The following is a 22856-nucleotide window of genomic DNA, read 5'->3' as shown; positions in this document are numbered from 1 at the left end:
AATAGGCTTCAGTGAAATACAACATGGACTGTTCCATGCCAAACCACCCAATTTAATTAGTTAATAACCAATACTACATGCCTCAGTGGGAATCAATGACTGACTGGTTTACATGTAAGGCACAATTATCCCTGAGCATCCAGCTTGAAAATGCTTTAATGTTAAAATTGTTCCAAGGTTTTTTCAAAAACCAGTTTCATCAATTTAGTGCTTTCTTTTTGGTTTTATTCACAGCAAACTATAGTGGCATTATCCAGATTTTTACTGAAATTGGTAACTATTTATGAATAGAGATATATTAACAAAAAAACGTCTTCAAATTAGAATTCTTTATCATTGCATTTTTTATATATTGTGTACTGGGTGGACTACACGGCTGGGGCCTGGGGGTTGTTTGGGGGCCCTTAAGCTGGCAGCCCCGGTGGGCCCCCCAAGTCCGACGACACTGGAACTAAATTATGAAAGCCTTCATTAAACTATGACAATTTTCATGGCCTTTGGGAATTAAATATTATAATATTATAATTTGCCTCTCTATCCTTAGGAAAGATAATTAGTTATAATCATAGTATTGCATAGTTTTGTAATTCAAAAATAGAACACGATATACATATGCCCCTCTCAATCTGTATAAATTTTGTGTCTGATCTATAGATTTAAATAAAGTCATGTGATGGGTCAATTGTCCAGACATTATCTTTAAATATGTGTTTGCTTCATACATGCATTGATGGGCTTGATGAAGGGAATGGCATATTTGCAAACTGTACCAATTTGTTTTTGTAATTTTGACAAAGAACATTATCACAATGTTATTGCTGAAAGAGGGATTTAGCTGATGTCACTAGGGTGCAATACATTTTGACACTTTCTCATTGGTTCTTTTTCTTAGTGATAAGCTTTGTTCTTCTGTTCGTGTTTAACATTGGGATAAATATATTTGAATAATAACAAACCAATGAGCCCAAATACTTCAGTGAAACATTGATTCAAGGAAGCATTATGCTAATTTTTAAATGACGCTGCAACATAAGGAGTGAGTGTTGCCCTGAGCTTAACTTGCTGAGATGAAAGAATCTGCCAGCCAATATTTGGCAGTGTGACAGGGGAAATATTTGCTGGAGGACAGTACTGCAGATACTGCAGTTACCTGCTAAACTACTTTGAAGACCTCCAATAGAGTTTTGTGGCCCCAGAGTTCCCAATGGTTCTATAGATGTCTTTGCATGGCATTTTCATTTTATTCTTAAAAAAAATCTGATTACCGTATATACTTGAGTATAAGCCGAGTTTTTCAGCCCCCACAATATGCTGAAAAACTCTACCTCGGTTTATACTCGGGTCAAGTGCAAAAACGGTCGCCGGCGCCTAAGAATAGTCGCCGGTGTCGAAGAATAGTCCCCGGCGTCCAAGAATAGTCTCCAAGAATATTCGCCGGCGTCCAAGAATTGTCACCGGCATCCAAAAACGAGACGCCGGCACCTCCAATGGGAGCAGAAACCCTCAATTTTTTGATTGAAACTTACCAGAAGCTGCTGCATTTCTCACCCTCGGCTTATACTCAAGTCAATAAGCTTTCCCAGTTTTTGGAGGTAAAATTAGGTACCTCGGCTTATACTCGGGACGGCTTATACTCAAGTATATACGGTAATGAGTGCATTAATGTATCATCGCTTACAGAGTGCTTAATGAAAGGTGCAACCTGTGTTCAGCAATTTGTGCCAGATTAAAAAATACGCCTCATAATGTAGAGTACAGCTCACATGGGTGCAAATACAGGGGATACCCATCTCAACCTTTGCCATTTCTAGGAGAACAAAAAGTTGCAAACAGGTGGCAAAATGGAACAAGGACTAAGGACTAATCTCAAATATTATACAGTACTATAATAGATCAAGTTAATAGAAATTAATTTTAATTGCCTCTATTTGTGGAGTGCTGTTTTCAAATAATAAGCTGGAATGTGAACTGCCCCTTTAATTTCAACTACTCTGTCTTTAAAATATATATAATGTTTTTTTTATTGTGATTGTCAAGCAAAATAAACTTTACTTAGACTACATAAATTATCTTGTTTCCTTTAGACTTAGAATTCACAATCACAGCAGCAGACAAATCTTGTTTATGCACCATAATAGGTGACCTGTTGCCCATCCCCATGCACACGCTATACAATTATAGATAGTGAGTAGAGAGGAGAAATGTGAAGAGTGCAGTGAGATTAGGGAAGTGCAGAATGGAAAGTGAAGGTGATTGCTGAGCCTGAGGCATAGAGGTGGGGAACGCAATACATGACTGACACTTGAAAATTTTTAATACCTTTATAACAGGTATAGATGTTTTTTTAAAAAAAATAAAGATGTGGGGTTTCATGTTTAATTTGAAAAGGACTTCCATTATACAGATTTTTATGTCTGGGTGACAGGTCCCCTTTAAATATATTTTACAAACAATTTTTATTCTAAATCCAGTGCGCCTTTTACTGAGCATCTGTCTTGATAATAAGCACCAATCAGGCATCTAATTATTGTGTGGCTGTTTTCAGCCCACGATTTTGTGTTGGAGTGTCACGTCTGCTAAGGCTCGGATCTGAACTTACTGCTCTTGACAAGCAAGAAATGACTCCCACGGGCTCTGATAAATCTGTGCCTTCCATACATAATCAGTTCTATAAACATAGCAAAGATAAACCCATTTTAAGCTACAGGCATTAAAATATGTCATCAGACATGATGTAAACATTGGCTATAAATATATATAATAGGTAATTTACATTACAGAGCTTAGAGTGCAAAGTGCAGAAAAGGTTAAAATCTGACTTTTTTTTTACACTTTGCACAGTGTTCTGGGCTTCTTAAATTGCCTCTGGTCTCTGCGCTACATTTTGGAGATACCTGCCACTTGCCCCAGGAATACAAAGCTGATTGCGTTAAAGTGGCCATACACAGGCAGAATAAAGTTGCCGATATCGGTCCTTTAGACTGATTCGGCATCTTATCTAACCATGTGTGGGGGCTCCCGACGGGGCCTCCCGATCGATATCAGGCCATAAATCGGTCAGATATCGATCTGTCAAGTTTGATTTTTTTGTATGATCCAGGACCACATTGGCTAGTTGATGCGGTCCTGCGACCCGTTGGAGCCTATTCGTAGTATTGTAATCCGATCGCTCGGGCCCAGGGCAGAGCGTTCAGATTCATCCGATATTGCCCAGCCGTTAGTGGGCATATCGGGTTAAGATCTGCTTGTTTGGCGACCTTGCCAAAAGAGCGGATCTTATAGTGTATGGCCACCTTTAGTCATGGCGGACAGTGCTGGCCTGCGCCCCTGGTGCTCAGTGCAGAGTACAGCATTCTTCTGGACAAAAAAAAAATAACCTTTATATACAATATATTTTTCTCTGATAACAAGATTAATTTTTAGGTTGGCAGGTATTTTGCTAATCTGATACCTGACAGCACCATTGCTAGTATTAACAAAGGCAGTTTAATGCAATGAAGAAATCAGATTTGATTCTGGCAGGTGAAATGGAAAAAAAAAACAGCTTGTTTTTCTCTGGCAACTCCCGCAATGATTTGACAAAATTCATATATATGCACCCAAAGGCCTGTGCAAGGGGATGAATTGGACAGTTTGCAAATCCACCAATTGGGAAAAAGTCCCGGTACAGTCACAAAGGCATTGGATAGGTTGGAGAGTAAACTTTGAAACCCCCTCCAGCCTATCCATCCCTTCGTGGCTGTATGGCAACTTACAGCCATGAGGTGTAGCCGTAAAGCTTAGAAAGTTAGCAAATGGCTTTGAATTAGAAACTAAATTAGGTGAAGAAAGAAAAGAGAGGAACTTAAAATATAACATGAAGCATTAAGGAAATAGAGCATATTGAATTGTTATAGAGATGAGGAAGGTGGAGGCATCTGATAGAAAAGATGAAGAGAATGAATGTAAAGAACACATGAGGAAGGTGGATTGGGGAGCAGATTAAAGGCATGGTTCACCTTTTAGTTAACTTTTATTATGTTATAGAGTGGCCAATACTGAGCAACTTTTCAGTTGGTTGTCATTGTTTATTTTATATAGTTTTTAAATTATTTGCCTTCTTCTTCTGATTCTTTCCAGCCATCAAATGGGGCTCACTGACCCCCATCTAAAATCAAATGCTCTGTAAATCTAGACATTTATTGTTATTGCTCCTTTTTATTACTCTGTCTTTCTATTCAGGCCTCTCCTATTCATATTCCAATCTCTTATTTAAATTCATGCATGGTTGCTAGGGTAACATGGACCCTAGCAACCAGATTGCTGAATTTGCAAACTGGAGAGCTGCTGAATAAAAAGCAAAACAGCTCAAAAATCACAAATAATAAAAGATGAAACCGAGTTGCAAATTGTCTCAGACTATCACTCTCTACATCATACTAAAAGTTAACTCAAATGTGAACAACTCCATAAGGAATGGCGAGAGGATGATTTATATTAAAGGGGTTGTTTACCTTCAAACAACTAGTTGTTATCAGATAGCTCACCAGAAATAACGACTTTTTCCAACTACTTTCTATTTTCTATGTGTAACCATTTTTCTAATATTCAAGTGGAAAGTGTAATTTTTCACCTTCAAAAGCAGCTCGGGGGGGGGGGTCACCGACCCTGTAAACTGTTCTAAATTAAAACATTTACTTGATACATTTCTTATCTTTGTCCCTGCTGAGCAGAATCCTTGAGTTTCATTACAGGCAGCTGTTAGAATTGATACAATAGTTACTAATACTCCAGAGATGCTACTGAGAAATATATCAAATGTATCAAAAACGGTAAAAAAATAAAAATGTAAAGTAATTGAAAAAAAAGTCTTTATTTCTGGTGAACAATCTGAAAACTATTGAACTGAAAAAAGTGTTTGGAGGGTGAACAATTCCTTTAATAAATATCTCCACAGGTGAGCAATATGGGCCCGTTTACCTTTCATCTGAACAAAGTCAAGTTGATGGATTGACTGCAAGAGTGGTGCACTGTCCAGATTCAGATCAAAGTCGGTGTTCATTCTAGGCGTGAGTGTTCCTTTCCCCCACTGATCCTCAGTCAGGTGAACTCTCCGAATAAGGGCATCTGAAATCTAATTTCACAAAATTTTTAGCATATAGCTTTAAAATGTTAACTACATCTTATCCTGTAGTAATTGTATCTTATATTACAGTCAGAAACCAGAGGGATATTCTTCCCCTTAGGGCATGGGCACACTGAGCTGTAGGCTCATGAAACATAACCTGCATAACGTGGCACCTCCACATTAATATGTACTAAAGCAAGTAGGAATGTTTTATGGGTTTATGATTTTCACTCATATTTATCTAATATTTATGGAAAATAAAGCCTTTACTCAGATACACAGAGATGAGCTTAAACACAGAGTCATATCATAATAACATAATCCATGTCCCCATCAACTTTCATATATCCCTCACATCCCACATGCCAGACAATCTTATGAGTTATAAGTAAGAACTCACTCTTTGCTCCAAAAACAGATCTGTGACCCATATCAAAGCAGTTGCTTTGTGACCTTGTGTCTTTATATCACTGTGAGACTCTCGTACATGTACAACAAAGATCTGATTTGCTACTGGATCCCTTTATCTATAAATTCTTCTCTATCTTAAAAACCTCTGGAATAAAATGACACTGAAGCCAAATGAATGCGTACTGAAAATTCTCCTAGGAAACCAGGGCTGATGAAAGGAGCTTCTCGTGCAAACACGAACGCATCTCTTTGTTCTTTATATAAACTGGTTTTCCCAATTTCTGGCTTTAGTGGTTATAAAATAGAGTAATTTCCAGCCTCTAACCTGCTATTGGAAGATTGGGCTTAATACGGACTGTTAGAAAAATGGACTTTGTAAAGAGACTGGTGCAGTTATTCCTCTAAAAATACCGTGATTACTGGAAAGCATCATTATCTGACCTTAAGGGGCATCTAATTCTCTGTGTGATGTTACGAAGTAGCACAAACAGACCGGAGAGGGACATTAATGTGTGTGTTTTGGAAGCAATTCTATTACAAGCCTGTTTTGATACAATTAAATTGTATGACATCAGCTGTTCTCCAACAGATGGAATTACAGTCTGAATGCCTCAAGGCAGATGATATTGAACAATGAAATAAGCAGAAAGACACATACCTGTAGGAATCCACTTGGGTCATTCTCTTTGATCACCTCCAGACAATACTCCATCAGCCCTGTGGTCTGCCGTAGCTTCACGGTACAGTGTGAAATTTGATCTCGCACAACCTGGAAATTAGTCATTAACATTAGATATTAATATTAGATATCAACTGTGTTAAAAGATGCATGCAATTTGCATGTCTGACTAGGTAAGGAGCCCTGTACCTATACAGTACCTCCTGCATTGGTCAAATTTCTTATTCACTGATCATATATGCAGATAATATGCACTGTTACAAATACAAATTGTGTGAGATGGTGAAATTGATGGTGAGTTTATAAATACCATGTGTTACATAAGAAGGCTTGGAGGATTGAGGGTTGTGCAAGGTGATATTGTTGCCTTTTACTAATTATTTATGAATGGCCTTATAAGGGCTTAATAAAATATGGTTACTTCTAATTCTATTTAAAAAAGCATTAATTAATTGAAATATTTTTTAAATTGAAAGCAGGTCACTATTTTAGCAGTCTGCTTCTGACAGTTCAGAAATCTGCCTGCTGGCTTATTGCTGTACACACTGCACAATGACTATGGTACATGGCACTGGGACCAGCACGTCACATGTTAGCAATAAAAGAAACCAAGGCCTTTGAAGAAGGAGACAATCCATGTGCATGGTTCCCTTCTGTGATTTTTTTCTTTACTGCCTAATTCTCTGCCTTCTTAGCTGAGTAACATGCAGCTCCTGTGGGGAATCAATTCAGAAGCGGGTCAAAGAGTGTCAGGCACAAAGGGACCATTTCACCAAAGAAAATCTCACTGGCTTTGGTTTCGATTTTCCAGTACAATTAATATAAATTATAATTGCTACTGGCAAACCTGCATGTCTAATAAATTAATTGAAGAACTATATATATATATATATATATATATATATATATATATATATATATATATATATACATAAATATTAAATAAAGATGTATTTCTGATAAGTCCCTAAAGTGCAGCAGTTTTCCTCTATATGCAGTCATTTATAAAACAGAGCTGTCCTTGGCAAAGAGTGTAATGATGGATAAGGGTCTATGCTGACAAGGAGGGGACAAGGCAGCGGGACATGATTTATCTGAGCTGAAAGCCAGTCACTCAGTTCATGTGCACAGTCATGCTCAGCTCCATGTATATTGCATCAGGAAAAGTCTTAATATAAAGGAAGATAGAAAATCAAAATTTGTATTTTGCATTATTGATGGATTTGTTGCCCATATTGTGAATGATTAATATTTTTTCTGACTTCCCAAACATATATGAAATTATTGAATGTTATTGAGTAATTATTTAAGTGAACAGGTGAAGCTGACAAATACAATGAATATGTGTTTTTGTTCCATGTTCCCGTGTATGGACAAGAACTATATACAAGTGCAGCATGTTGAGAGCTGCAATGGAAGAGAATTACAAGGTGAAAAGCAGTAGGACATTTTAATAGGAGCCCAGCAACCAAGTGATGAGGCTAGTGGTCTATTCATTTAATGTTTTGACATGCCTGTCGCTGCAATGGACAGATAGAAATTGCTGCTCACACCGTGTTGGGGAAATAGAAAGGTGGATGGAACCCAGCCTTGTACGCATATAAATTACTACGATATTGTCTGTAAAAAGAAAAATAAACTATAAGTAAATATAGAAACATAGTAAGGAACCATAATATGCCACCTTTCAATTATTCCACATCTGTTCAGCTGCCACAATTATGAGCATCTCCATGTAATGAAAGCAGTTTCAGAGCCACTCACCAAGATGACAGAAGCAGATAATCTGCATTTTAAACATGTTGGTGGGGGAAAATTCTTCCCTGTCTGAATGTGTCTGAATGTTATTTATCAAAAGGCCAATACAATTATGCAAAGATTGGAGGAAAACACAAGGGTTGTGGTTTATACAAAAAACATAACCCTCTAAACTTTATTTTCTTAAAATTAATTTAAATGTCTACTTTAATCAGTTAGAAGTCAATCAGTAACGTAACTAGAGGGGGGCGGGCCCTGGTGTGGGAAGTGCAGCCGGGCCCCCCCACCCCCTCCATACGTGAGTTTCCGCCTGGAAACCAGCGGTGCATACCCGGAAATCATCAGCGTGCGAGCTGCCGGTGGGCCCTGAGGGGGTGCGGGCCCTGGCCCAATCGCACCCCCTGCTCCCCCGGTAGTTCAGCCACTGGAGTCAATAGACTGGAGAACTTCAATAATGAAATGCAGCAGAAGATAAAAATCTGGAATGATAACGGCCACAGAGTGTCATTTCTACCATGGGTTTATACAACATGAACACCACAGCACAATATCTTTTACATTCTCTCAAACAATATATTTTATTTACTTACTAGAAATCATTTAAACATTAATTAAACCCAATAAGATTGTTTTGCCTCCAATGAGGATTAATTATAACTTAATTGGGTTCAAGTACAAGGTACTGTTTAATTGTGGTGAAAAAGAAAATCATTTTTAGAAATTTTAATTATTTGATTAAAATGGAATCTATTGGAGAAGACTTTCCCGTAATTCAGAGTGTTCTGAATAACAGGTTTTTGGATAATGGAACAACTACATTTATGAACCAGTAGATGATCATGTTCTACTGACAACTATACAATCATGTGACCGGCCACTGATTTGTGCAGTTGACAGATGATATTCTGATAAAAGAGTAATTTTTTTACTCTTATAGGCACCTGAAAAAAATGAATGAAATGGATGAATCAGCTGACATGACACTCTGTTTCTCCCTTCAACATGTTTCTCATATAGTACCACTGGCATTTAACATTAGCACTGAATATTTTGATTTTGACTCAAATGGCACTAGTGACAGTTGCATGCTTTAAAATAGAGTTGCGGTATTTCTAGGCTTCAGCTCAAAAATGCCAAGCTTATTAGCACAAATATTCTTACCTTTAGTTTGTGTTCATGCTCCTTGTTCACACGGGAGAGAAGCTGAACTTTCCTTCTGTTCAAAGCATCAATCAGAGCATCACACTGAGCGACAAGGCAGGCCTCGAACTCCACACTGTTCTCCTGATAAACATGTTATAGTAAGTATATGGATCTGTACTCTTTGCAAGGCATATAGTCTATATACATAGTAGTTACGTGGACCCCTGATCTATGCTTGTGCTTACTACTAAACACTAACTTGCCAGATAATCAGTAGACAGAAACTGTGTGTAGGTTTTATATATTTTATGTTTACATCTGAAACAGCCATCATTTTGACCGAATGTAATAGAACTAAAAAAAAAGCTACCTAAAAATAAAGAAAGAAAATTACAGGTAATGGAAAACACAAGAAAAAAGCTGAGGAGATAAGAAATATATGATGGGTGAGATTTAGAGAGAGTGACACCAAACAGACACAAAAGAGAAAGGAGACAACTAAAAAAGGGGTAAAAATTACAGGAGAATGTACACTAAAGATAAACAGGAGAGAAGGGACAGATAAGAGAAGATGTAATTATAACAGAAGATGGTGAATGAAGAGAAGCTGTCATTGGGGCCTGTGTTCAATTTTGCATCAAAGGAGGCGTGGCCTACATGAATGGGGCATGTTAAGAAGAGAGAAAGAAACAAGTGTAGAGCAAGACTTATAATAAAATATTTCTGTGAATATTTTTTGTGAATATTTTTTATACAAAGACATAGCCAGTGATATTAATTCTCACTCTCTGCATTACAAGTCAGAGGTCTTGGGTGCATACTTAACCCTCTGCAGTTATATTGGTGTAAATACTTCACATAACCACATAGTTGGATTTTTGCGGATTGCAATAGTCATGGCACTGGCAAATGTCTTTTGAGATTTTAAGTGCCTCATAACACAAAACATCCATATTATATAGGATATATATATAGGATGTTATTGACGATTGCAGAACAGGAAAATATGAGGAATGAGAAGAAGAAAATGTTTGATGGGAAGAGGCAAAAGAGACATGACAGGAAGGATTACAGAAGGGTAGGGGTAAATAAAAGTGATGGGGGAACACACTGCAGGGATTCTTTTTTTGAATATACGTCAGGCTATGATGGGCACGTTACTAGTAAAAAATGTAATCTATTAGCACAAATACAATAAAAAATCAGCAACAATAAGCAGGTTACTAGTGAAAAATAAAATCTATTAAAACAAATGCAATAAAAAGGCACTTTTTTTAAAAAAACTAAAGAAGTAATGAAACAGGAATCTATTCAATGTTATTCAATAATAAACAAGACTATAAAAAACGATCAGTTCCCTTTTAATGGAAGCTGCAGTTCACAATCAGTACATTCCATCCATTAATAGGGAGCTGTGGTAGGTGGGTGATGGGCTGTCTCTTCCTGCAGAGCAACCAAATGGTGAAAGATGCAAATAAATTATCCTGGAAGGAATCTGAAAGCTGTAGTGTTCCGATGCTCCTGGCATTCTTCCTGCCAGGCAGCAATTGCATATGTGCTTATATATATATATATATATATATATATATATATATATATATATATATATATATATATATAACACGATGGATCAGCACACACTGTAATTTTGCGAAGCAATAGTGTTTATTTCATACAAAACACATTTTAATCCTATATATATAGAAACGTAGTAACGGACAGCACTCGCTTGTAATGCTCAAAGGTTTCTTTATATCAAATCGTAAAAAATTACATGGTATACCATTGCTACACATGGCTTGATAAAGAGCCTATGTAGGCTTGAAACGTCGCTTTTTATATGTGCATACATATGGTGATGTCATTTTTTAGGATTTGATATAAAGAAACCTTTGAGCATTACAAGCAAAGTGCTGTCCGTTACTACGTTTCTATATTGTGGAGGACTGGCCGGAATCCCCAAGGGACGTGCACTGCTGAACCTGCTGTAAAGCGTGAGTGCTGTTGCTACTTCTTTTGTATATATATATATATATATTGATACAATCCCTGAAGGTGAAGAGGAACTGTATTTGGCCCTTCCTGACACAACTGTACAAGTAACCTAAAGATGAATGTGCTAAGCTTTCTTCCTGAGCTATCTGCTCATAGCATCCCATCTCTGATGATACAAGAATCTGTGGAAAATAGAATTACAAATTTCATATTAACCTTCTGCTTTGTGTCTTTGTCAGCTGATAAATGTACCTGGATTTGCTGGACCATGTTTCGTAGCTGCACAAGGAATTCTTTGGCTTCCTTTGCCCTATCTGACAATCCATTCAGGGCCTGGGAAAGTTGACTCTGGAAAAAGAGACCAGAAATTGGTGATTAGAAATACACTGCAGGATTAATTTTTTTTCACACTATGCTGTGAAGCAAGAGGACAAATCGCAATTCAACTTTGAGTAGCCTGATTTGTGGTTTGTGTCACATTATGAAGCAACTTCTATATACGAGAGGTGTTGTCTCTATTGTGTGTAAAACCATGTCCAGTGGGTGACAACCAGATTTACAATGGTACAGGGATACCATACGGTTTTTCCAAGTAGTATATAAGGTAGGAGGGTACGTATGTCAGTTCCCTTGGACTCCCCTTATGAAGGTGGGAGAATGGTGTCTTGGGATGGAAGGCCCAAGACAAGAAAGACATGGGCTAAGATCAGACATCAGGGGAGGCTGGGGTGGATGAAGCTGGGAAGGTGTAAAGATGATATACCTTATAAACATGCACACAATAGGAACGAAAAGGATGTTTTTGCAAGGAAGTAGTGCTTCTCAAAAGCATAGGATAATCACTATCCTAGGATAAATGATAGAAAGTCTAGCAACATCACAGCATCAGCTGACACATTATAGTAGTATAACAGACTAAACAAGAGTGTATTTGTGATTCCAACCGAAAAAGGTGGAGAGGGACTGTTTCAGAGATCATGGGGATTAATGAGCCTAAACATCAAGGACTAATTGGTGTTATGAGAAGAGCAATCTGTTAGGGAAGCACCAGGTTTACAAAACAGGTAAATGTAGAAAACAGAGCGCTGAGCACGCAGGGGATCCTAGTGAAAAATGTCCTTAAATGTGGAGAAGCTTTGCCTGACTTGTTCCGAATGCTAGAAGGAGATAAGAAACATAGACATGAACAATGCATTCAGGGCAGAACATCTAAAGGTGGCCATACACGGAGAGATCCGCTCGTCTCCCCGATATGCCCACCTTGAGGTGGGCAATATCGGGCTGATCCGATCATGGGCCCTAGGGCCCAACAATCGGATCCTAACGGTGGCTTTATGGGCGGTTGGATCGCGGGACCCCATCAACGAACAGATGCAGCCGCAATCCAACGGGATTTTTAGTCCCATCCGATCGAGATCTGGCCGACTTTCGGGCAGATCTCGATCGGGGAAGCCCGTCGGGGGGCCCCATACATGGGCCAATAAGCTGCCGACTCGGTCTGTCGGCAGCTTTCATCGCCCCGTGTATGGCCACCTTAAGGGGAGTAAAGCTGGCCATAGAGGCAAAGACCTGATCGTACGAATCGAGGATTCGTACGATTTTTGGACCGTGTGTGGAGAGTCCCGACATTTTTCGTCCGGCAGGGATCGGTTGTTTGGTCGATCGGACAGGTTAAAACATTTCTGTCGGCTGCGGGTAATATCTCTGCATGTATTGCTGAACGTAATTTTCAGAGGGAGACTGTCACTAGCTTTTGTCGGACATAACTTTCGTACTATTGCTGTCAGGGGCAGAACATCGGCTGATCTGTTCTTTTGTACTTTATTTGATCGGAATGGTTAGTGGCAGGTCGGGAGATGGGGAAGACCGATGGTATGTTGATTCGTACCATCAGATCTTTGAGTCTGTGGCCAGCTTTGGAGACATAATTATAAAATCCAATTAAAGCAACACACTAAGAATAGTACATAATTCTTTAAGTCTATTAAAGAAATTAAAAGGTACCACTTAGTTCCTCTTACTAAAGAAAACACTATATTTTTTTGCTGTAACTACTGTGGACAGAAAAGCTTCACTGTGTACTATTCTATATACCAATTTACATAATGCTAACATACTATAAAGGCATTTGGCAAACAGAAAATAATGGAAGCATTAGGAACATTTTACCTCCTGATCATCTTATCCTTAAGGGCATTTTGTACTAATTTTCTTTAAATAAACGACAGAAGCATTTAGGCTGATCTCACATGTATTAACCCAGCTGCCCCTATTTAATTTTGCATTCATTAAGCAGGAGGGCTACTGTTCAGCAATTTCCCTCTCTGGAGAGGATTAAAAGGCTTAATTAAGTTTGAGAGACTCCTGCATGACATTACAATAGAAAGAATGAATCCCCAACAAATGTGACAAACAGGATAAAAGGAATTCAGGTACGGGTATGGGATCTGTTATCCAGAATGCTCGGGACCTGGGGTTTGCCGTATATAGGATCTTTCCGTAATTTGGGTTTTCATGCCGTAAGACTACTAGAAATTAATTTAAACATTAAATAAACCCAATAGGCTGGTTTTGCTTCCAATAAGCATTAATGATATCTTAGTTTGGATCAACTACAAGCTACTGTTTTATTATTACGGAGAAAAAGGAAATCATTTTTAAAAATCTGGATTATTTGGATAAAATGGAGTCTGTGGGAGCCATTCCGTAATTCGGAGCTTTCTGATATCGGGTTTCCGGATAAGGGATGCTATACCGGTAATATAAACCAGGTTGACAGGCTCAGGTTGACACAATTACACCCGTTGTGACCAGGTAAAAGCAAAAAGTATGATGATTACAAATTATACATATTTTGGCATGTATATAGGTGATAAAAGTAATGCATTTGGTAGTTTAATGCTTAAAGTCTATAGAATGGCAATAAAACTTTTTTCCTTTTTTTTTAAATGTATGCATGGTGGAATTTGGTGCATCCAAATGGTCCTAAAGAAATGGACACCAGGAAAGCCAAGTTTATATACATTTACATTTTCTAAGTATTGTTGACTTCTCAGTGTCTATTCTTATAGCCCCTTTGTATATATGTATGTTTGTATAACTTTAGCCTGAGATTCTGACGCTTAAAAACGACTTTTTAAAATATGAATGTACATTAAAAGTTACCTATAGGTCATGATGATCGTTTTTTGCTGAGAGGTTTGTTTTTGTAAGTAATTGTTAGTTGAAGTTTCTAAAACGGACTGTTTTTCCAACCTGACTGTCCCATCTCAACCTGTAATGCTAACAGATTCCTGGTGCACAAATATGGCAGCCCCCTTATACAGGAACATGGGACACCAGACAGGTAATGTAAAAGCATTGTGCAAATACTTTATGGCAAAGTTATATATAAGTAGCTTTCAAAGCCAATATTATGATAGAAGTTTAATTTCTGGTGTCAGTATCTCTTTAAGTAAAAGACAGACAATTTAACAACATAGACAGCATGTCTTTGAAATCTGAAGAATTTACACTAATTCAGCTTTTTTGGCTGCTGCATCCCTCCCTAAAATGACCTTCAATATGTGAGCGATTGGTGTATTGCACAGCCTCCCTGGGTCATGTAGAATGCAATTAGTTGTCTGCTTGGTGTCTGGGAGTCAGATGCTGCAAGAGGAATGGAATTAGTCAAGCAGGGAAGGGCTTGGGCACAGCAGCTGTTATAGAAATTGGACCACTTAAAGATTAATGGAATACTAAAAAATAAAAAAGGTGTGAATTACACCATGACTAAAAGAAAATGCCACATATAATTTGGATAAATATAAAACAACTTTCTATTTATAACATAGATATTTTATGAGGGATATTCTGAATTTGTTTTATAGCAGTAGAAACCATACTTGCCTAGACAGGAGCAGAACTATCCATTCTTATTGCAGAAGGATTGGAATGCTCCTAACCGATCTTACACCTTCTGGGAAGGTGATAAATAAATAATCTTAAAGGACTGATGCTTATCCATATACAGTATGCAAATGAAGACGGAGGAGGTCTGGGTGAATTTCTAGCATTACAGGCAGTGACGGGCCAACGCGGGCAGGCGCCCTAGGCAGCCTGGCCCGGCAAAGCGCCCAATACACGAGTGCGCATGCGCGAAATTACGCAAGTGCACATGTGCAAAAAAAATACGGGTGTGCATGCGCACTTTGTTTTTCACGCATGCGCACTCGTATTTTTTCACGCATGTGCACTTGTGTTTCTTCGCGCATGCTCACTCGCGTATTGGGCGCTTTGCAAAACAAAGATACGCGCACGTCGGCCAGAGCAGGGACAGGACTAGGGGATAACAGAGGCAGAAAACGTGCGTGCCTGTCGCCCCTCCAGCTTTGCGCCCTAGGCACGTGCCTACTCTGCCTACCCCTAGTTCCGGCCCTGATTGCAGGATCAGGGCTACTTCATTGGGGCACAGAGGGTACGGCAAGAGGCAAGGAGCAATAACAAATTTATTGTCACTACTTAAAAACATCTCAAAGTACTGATGATTATATCCATAAAGTCATAAAAATCTGTAAAAACTGAACCTTGAGATGAGAGGTAATAGGGTGAAAGGGATGGAAATACAATAGCCTACACAGCTATTTGCAAGACATGAAGGCATGATGGACCAAAAAGAATGAATATCGAATTTAGATTTTTTTTCCACATATCATTTGTGTTTTTCCTATTTTTTTTAAAAGCTCTAAAAATTTATTAAGTGTAAAAACGATGAAAACCACTAATACAATACTTTACCAGGTAAAACTTGTCTAGGTCTTATAGAAGTCAATTGGACTGTTTTAAATTAATAAAGACTTTTAGGTTTTCAGATTTTTAGGAACTGATCAAAAAACCTTAATTTTTCGAGGTTTTCCGTTTTTGTAGCGCATTATTTACCATTCATACTTTATTTATTCAGAGCTCTTAATAAATTCCATGACATTCATAGTGTTTGAGTTTAGTTGTGGTTTCAAAAACCTCTAATACCACTAAAATCCGACCTTTGATAAATAGGCCTCCACATCCTGCTTCCAGGGACGAGGTCCATAAAACACCAGCTATGAGTTTCTTAATATAGCCAATGCATAGCTCAGCAATTCCAACAAGAACAGATCAATAACAGTCTGGCAAAAACACATATAAGAAAACATGAGATGCTGCCAGTGAGTGGAAATGTGACGAGTTAAAAAAGCCAAATGTGTCAAAACAGCAATCACCAAACAGATGGAGAAACATCTGAGAGCTGTACATTGCCTGCATTTATGGTACTGGCTGTGACTTCCCTGCTTGCGCCAACAGGATGGATCATTCTCACACTTCTTGATGTTGTTATTATTTAATTCAATTTGTTTTTAAATTTACATTAGAATCTATAACCAGTTAAAATAAACCAATTTTAAGAAGAAAACACACAAAGCTGATTTTTATTTCAAATAAATGTACTTTGGTTCTTTGGTGCTGGTACTTATGATTTTTTGTATAAATGCCCCTCTGTCAGGGGAAAGATTTAGATTTTTTTTAGTGACTTTGTTTATACAGTATCTATGGATACTTAACTAACTTTGAGTGGGCATGTTGACAATGGACCCAATTATTTGCCGTATCACCCCCAACAGTTATTTGGCATACTCCTATAGAGTACTTCTATGGTATTTTACAGAGAAAAAGAAGGTTAACAAAAGGGAATTGTCATGTTTTTATTTGCTTTCCACAAAGCTTTATTATTGAATGAAAAATTAATAATTGTGCTTTATTAATGTAGAAGGTTCCAAAGAGTTGCGCAGGGGGTGCAATCGCACCCGGGCCTGCCGAAGACAGCGACACAGCAAATGCGGTAAGGAAACCGCAAGTCTGGAGTGCACATCCTGCACCCGTGCCCGGAAAAGATTAGTTAAGTTTCTGGTTCCGAGAGAGATACTGCACCCACAGGACATTCCACAAATTACGTATTAAAGAAGGACTAACATTTCAGCTGGATCCCCAGCTTTTGTCAACCCCTTTGTGTGTGCCATTCTCTGCTTGCCCAGTGCTGCTTGTGTGTGCCATTCTCTGCTTGCCCAGTGCTGCTTGTGTATGCCATTCTCTGCTTACCCAGTGCTGCTTGTGTGTGCCATTCGCTGCTTGCCCAGTGCTGTTTGGGTGTGCCATTCTCTGCTTGCCCAATGCTGCTTGTGTGTGCCATTCTCTGCTTGCCCAGTGCTGCTTGTGTGTGCCAATCTCTGCTTGCCCAGTGCTGCTTGTGTGTGCCATTCGCTGCTTGCCCAGTGCTGCTTGTGTGTGCCATTCTCTGCTTGCCCAGTGCTGCTTGTGTGTGCCATTCTCTGCTTGCCCAGTGCTGCTTGTGTGTGCCATTCTCTGCTTGCCCAGTGCTGCTTGTGTGTGCCATTCTCTGCTTGCCCAGTGCTGCTTGTGTGTGCCATTCGCTGCTTGCCCAGTGCTGCTTGTGTGTGCCATTCTCTGCTTGCCCAGTGCTGCTTGTGTGTGCCATTCGCTGCTTGCCCAGTGCTGCTTGTGTGTGCCATTCTCTGCTTGCCCAGTGCTGCTTGTGTGTGCCATTCTCTGCTTGCCCAGTGCTGCTTGTGTGTGCCATTCGCTGCTTGCCCAGTGCTGCTTGTGTGTGCCATTCTCTGCTTGCCCAGTGCTGCTTGTGTGTGCCATTCTCTGTTTGCCCTACGCTACCTGCGGAATGTAAGCCTGTTAGGGGTTTGTTGTTGGGGTTTGTTAGCATTTGGAAACTGTTGTTAAGGGCCCCTAAGGTGTTTAATCATGTGTTGGTGGGGTTGTTGTATTATCCACAGGGGAGGATGAGGCATATGGATTTAAGGGTATATTTTAACATGACTTTTTTTTTTCACACATGATTTTCTAGTAGACTTAAGGTATGAAGATCCAAATTACGGAAAGATCTATTATCCGGAAAACCCCAGGTCCTGAATATTCTGGATAACATATCCCACACCTGTACTTGTTCTTAACTAAGATATAATTAATCCTCATTGGACTTATTATTTTTTAGTGATCCAAATTATGGAAAGATCCCTTTTTCCGGAAAACCCAAGCATTCTAGATAACAGGTCCCATACCTGATCCCGTATCCATATCCCCCTGACAGTTGACTTTATTTACTTGGATATGGTATTGTTATAAAGCTACACCTGTATAAACCTTAAATCAATATTAAAGGTAAACTATCCTGAAAATGAACATTTAATATAAGTTTCAGCATACTGAAATAAGAAACTTTCTAAATACAATCAATTAAAAATTCTTTACTGTTTCTGAATTAATCGAGTTCATATTCACTATTCCTCTCTCAGCATCTGTTTCTCTTCATTCTCTCTTCATGCAGGAGTTGGGTGTCAGATAATCATTGACAGTTACGGTAGATCCAATATATCTTATAGGGGGCTCATTTTGCATTTTGATGTATTAGAGCTCACTCTATTAAAATTACCAGAAATCCTGTCTCTCTACATGCAGAATTTGTGCAAAATGCAGTTATTTTGTTACATTTTTGTTTGTACTGGAATCAGTAATTTGAGTGAGCTCTAATAAATCTGCTAGGAAAGGAAGCCCCCCCTATAAGATATATTGGATCTAACAGGGGGCTTCCTTTCCTACCAGATGATTAGAGCTCCTCTGTAGATACGCCACTTATTCCACACAGTTCATTGATGTTGTTTTAGATCCAGTGAGAACTATATCATTTTTTGGCACTATAATAAAATTATTTGTTTATTATGCTTTATAAAAAGTCTGTTCTCGTTTGCCAAAAACCACAGAAATAGGTTGAAATCCAATTCCATGTTGAGTGTTTATAGGCCTGTAGTGACATTACTTTTCATGTGTCAGACAAAAGAACAACTTAAAATGAAGAAAACCTTATGTTGTTCTGGGAACAAGAGAGAGAAACATTTGGTCTGTTCCAGAGCTGAACTGCAGAAGTGAAGATACTGCTGCCTAATATATGGTAAAAAAAAAAGATCATGGAGATTAACAGGATTTTTTCTTGCTGTTGGAAGAGGTTATGCACACAATGCCTGTGCAACAGCAATATAAATCACATACCCATTTTATAGCTTCCTCAGAGATCTACAGAAGCTCCCACTCATGGCTCCAATAAAATTATCGATTAGTGGTAGATCTGTAACAATGAATCTTAGCCTGATGCCAGAACGAAAATGAGAGAAATAGCAATGAGCTTGCATTCATTAACCCATAGAATTTACACAAAAGCACCCTGGTTTCTGTACAGACAAATATACAGCACTTGCTTCTAGTGAGCTCAATTCCACCCACTATTCTGAGAGGTTAGGGACCCTCTAGGTGCAGAGATAGTTAATATAGCTACTGGGCTGCATTTTTATGAAAGGTACATGTACTTAGAATTTATTTTATAACATTTAACCTATACTTGGGTCATCCTTTGCTAAACTGACATTTACCTTTCCATTGATAGCTTTTAGATGGCTTTAGATGGCTTTTTGCCGCTCCATGTTTTGAGTTCATAGACTGATTTTCTTCACTGATATTTATGGCTGATCAATATGGAAGTCCCCATATAAAATGATAAAATGTACTAACAGTGTTCTCTGCTATGGTCATAACAGTGTTGGGATTAATCTTGTCAGTGTTTTCATACCACCCCGTTGCATTTAAAAATGTCTAATGGGCTGAAGAAGGTCATAAAATAGGTAGGTGTCCAAAATGAATTGCTGGATGATACGAGGTTTAACTAGCCCATATCCAAACTGTCTTTCTGTAGATGTTGAATGACAGCTTACCCCTCCCAGGGCAGACTTTAAAAAGGTCCTGGGAGTTGCAGTTTAGCTGGCAACCTTCAGGTTAGACATCAAAAGCATTCCCTAGTTTGTGTGAGATACATATGATGCTAGAAAGGCATCATGAGGAACTTTCCATGTCTATATTCTTTTCAAAACAAACAATTGGACGGCACTTCTGGACAAATCTTTATTGGCAGGTAGCTGTGAATCGCCTAACGCGTTTCGGGAGTGTATCCCTTAGTCATAAGCCTTGTCCAGAAGTGCCGTCCAATTGTTTGTTTTGTCATATGCTACAATAAGGGACACTGGGGACTGAGGCCCTGGCTGGGGGAGCAGCGGAGAACTGGAGTCTCTTTTTTTTTTGTTTTATATTGACTATATTATACTATATTTTCACCCTTTTGACTAGATGACCGAGTGCTCAAAATTATGGCAGGTAGTGTACAGACAATAAGATAGGGTTTAGGAGACTGTGCAAATTACACTATTAAAGATACTAAACTGGATAAACTAATATAGCAAAATATTTAAAATATTTATAATAATATAGATGATATAAGTAGATAAGTCAGCTGGTCATTTAAGGGTTAAACCCCATGTTAATCCCCTCTGACGCATGCATTTATGGCCAAATCTCCATGATTAAAAGCCTATGACCAACAACCCATTTCCTCTTACTGGGCTTTTGCTATTTTATTCAGGGAGCAGATATGCTGTTAAAGGGGACCTGTCACCCAGACATTAAAAGCTGTATAATAAAAGTTGTCTGTATGTATTTGGGTGAATAAATATAACACTTTTTTCAGCAATCAGTGTGCTACTGGAATTTCTTCTATGTATCTACATGACCCGCAAGGCAGGAGTGGGTCTTCTGGTATAGCACCTGGTACCGCAAAGGGTACATGATCAGGGGTGGAAGCACTCTATCATATTGTTGTGTTAAAGGGGACCTGTCACCCAGACATTAAAAGCTGTATAATAAAAGTAATTTTCAAATCAAACATGAAATCCAAATTCTTTTCTTTTTTTTTTTTTTTATTAAAGCATTCATAGCTGTTGGAAACTCAGCTGTCAATCAAATATTGCCTGCTTATCCTCTATGCCTTAGGCATAGAGGGGGGCAAGCAATTACTTTCACTTTACATTGAGCACTTCCTAGATGTCACTGTTCTCCACACATTCCGCCAATTCTCTTAACATTTAATTGTGTAGCCAGTGCATGGGGATGGACATCGGGTCTCTCATTCTGGTGCACAAACAAGATTTTGAGATGATGCAAGGGTAGAGGCACACATGGAGATTCAGGAAAGATTTAACCACCCAGCAACAAATAGGCTCTTCGTCGCCTGACACAAAAATCCTTTGCAGCGCCGTTTGTGCTTGTGCGCGGGGGCCCCCCGTGGGTTGTAACCCGGTGGGCCCCTCAACATACAGTCCAACCCTGTTTAGAAGTAAAAACTGCATCATAAAAATCCTGACAGAATCCCTTTAATAACAGTGTCCACAAAATGGCACCTGCCTGCTTGATGTAATTACGTATTCCCAGACCAAAGGAAATACGATTCATATAATTGATAAAGTGTCATTAAAGCTCATTTTGCTGGACCAACGTGATAAAATAGGATTTGGAATAATTTTTTGGGTGACGGGTCCCCTTTACTGCACATGTGCAGCTCGCCTGTCTGCCAAAACTGCCTGCATCTGTGGCCACTCCCTAATTTACACATCTGAATTGAATGGCATACAAGCTAGGGAATGGGTAGGCAGTGGGAAGGGGCACGTCTATGCCCCTTCTACCCCCTGCCTTTTATTAATTCTCTATTACTGAAAGCAGGCAGTACTGTATTCATGGGAGCGCAGGTCTTTGCAATATAAAATGGAGCACAGAGACCAGTGGCAATTCAGTTAGGTTGGAAGCCTGGATGTAAAGTGAAAAAAGAAATGGCAGATTTAGTCTGGTTTTTGCACTTTGTATACTGCCTTCCAGTTCGTAAAAGAGACCTATTATCTTAAACTACAGCAAAAGAGGACTTTGTTCGCTAAGACTTATCCCACGGAAGGTAAACCTGTGGTACTGCATTTTTTGCTGAACTGCAGCAGCTTCCATTCTCCATCCTTTTCTTTCTATCAACCTGGGAAAGCAATTTTTACCAGCATTCCAAACTCACTCCTGCGTCATGCACAGGATGAAACAGAGGAAAGCCTTTGCCAAGATACTTGATAAAATCCTCTTACTGAGAGACCACTAAAACTGGCCATTCAATGCTATGCAATAAACATAAAGGCAACTAAACTTAACTAAAATTAACTAATTAAATTAACATTTAAACTTTTAAATAAATTAACTAAAATATATTTCAGAGAAACTGATGCTCACTGTCACTTTAGAATCAAATCTACATACAATTTCTGAACAAAATGAAATCCCAATCGTTCTTTTGCATGGGCAATATTTACTAGATGCTTTACAACAAGCACTATCTATGATTGTTGTAATGTATAAGTTCAATATGGAACTAGACACCCGTGGGCCTGGGAAGCCAAATTTGCAACCTGGACCCCTTGCTCTTGTCCCCCTCCCCCCAGATATATCTGCTGTCCCCTACAAATCGTCACCAGCCACCACCTACATCAGACCCCCATGGGGGGGAGGGGGTTTAAGTGCCGTGGCACCACCTACCCCCCCCCCAGTAGTTACGCCACTGTAAATCTAGCTACATCAGATAGGGCCAGGTTTGTTGACCAGGTAAAGTTGTGTGGCCATGTTGTCCCAGCTTTTATCTTCATATTGGGAAAAAGTGGAATTACTTATGGAATTGTTGACTGTGTGAATGGCCCTACCATATAAATCCAATGATGGTGGTTGCTATTCACTTTAATAGCATGCAGTCTTCAGCATGCAGAGTTGCGGTTCATTTTGTTTTTTAAGATTTCAAGTTTTAAAAGGAACTATGTACTA

The 22856-nt window shown here is 38.9% G+C and overlaps 1 protein-coding gene across 8 annotated transcripts in view; it reads right to left on the bottom strand.

Annotated features, from left to right (window-relative positions):
* trim9.L (tripartite motif containing 9 L homeolog) overlaps positions 1 to 22856 on the bottom strand; it is a 60219-nt gene that overhangs the window by 22508 nt on the left and 14855 nt on the right. For 6 of the 8 annotated variants that reach the window (XM_041573051.1, XM_041573052.1, XM_018230541.2 and 3 more), the window contains exons 2-5: positions 11310 to 11441; positions 9117 to 9239; positions 6177 to 6287; positions 4960 to 5113 (exon numbers count right to left, since the gene is read on the bottom strand). In XM_041573051.1, the coding sequence (XP_041428985.1) occupies positions 4960 to 5113; positions 6177 to 6287; positions 9117 to 9239; positions 11310 to 11441 (520 nt within the window). The remainder of the gene's footprint in view (positions 1 to 4959; positions 5114 to 6176; positions 6288 to 9116; positions 9240 to 11309; positions 11442 to 22856) is intronic. The other 2 variants (XM_018230542.2, XM_018230546.2) reach the window with 1 other exon arrangement.

Source organism: Xenopus laevis, chromosome 8L, assembly GCF_017654675.1.
Source record: "Xenopus laevis strain J_2021 chromosome 8L, Xenopus_laevis_v10.1, whole genome shotgun sequence".
Lineage (NCBI taxonomy): Eukaryota > Metazoa > Chordata > Amphibia > Anura > Pipidae > Xenopus > Xenopus laevis.
The sequence above is the reverse complement of the archived record's forward strand: the minus strand, read 5'-3'. Positions and strand labels throughout refer to the sequence as shown.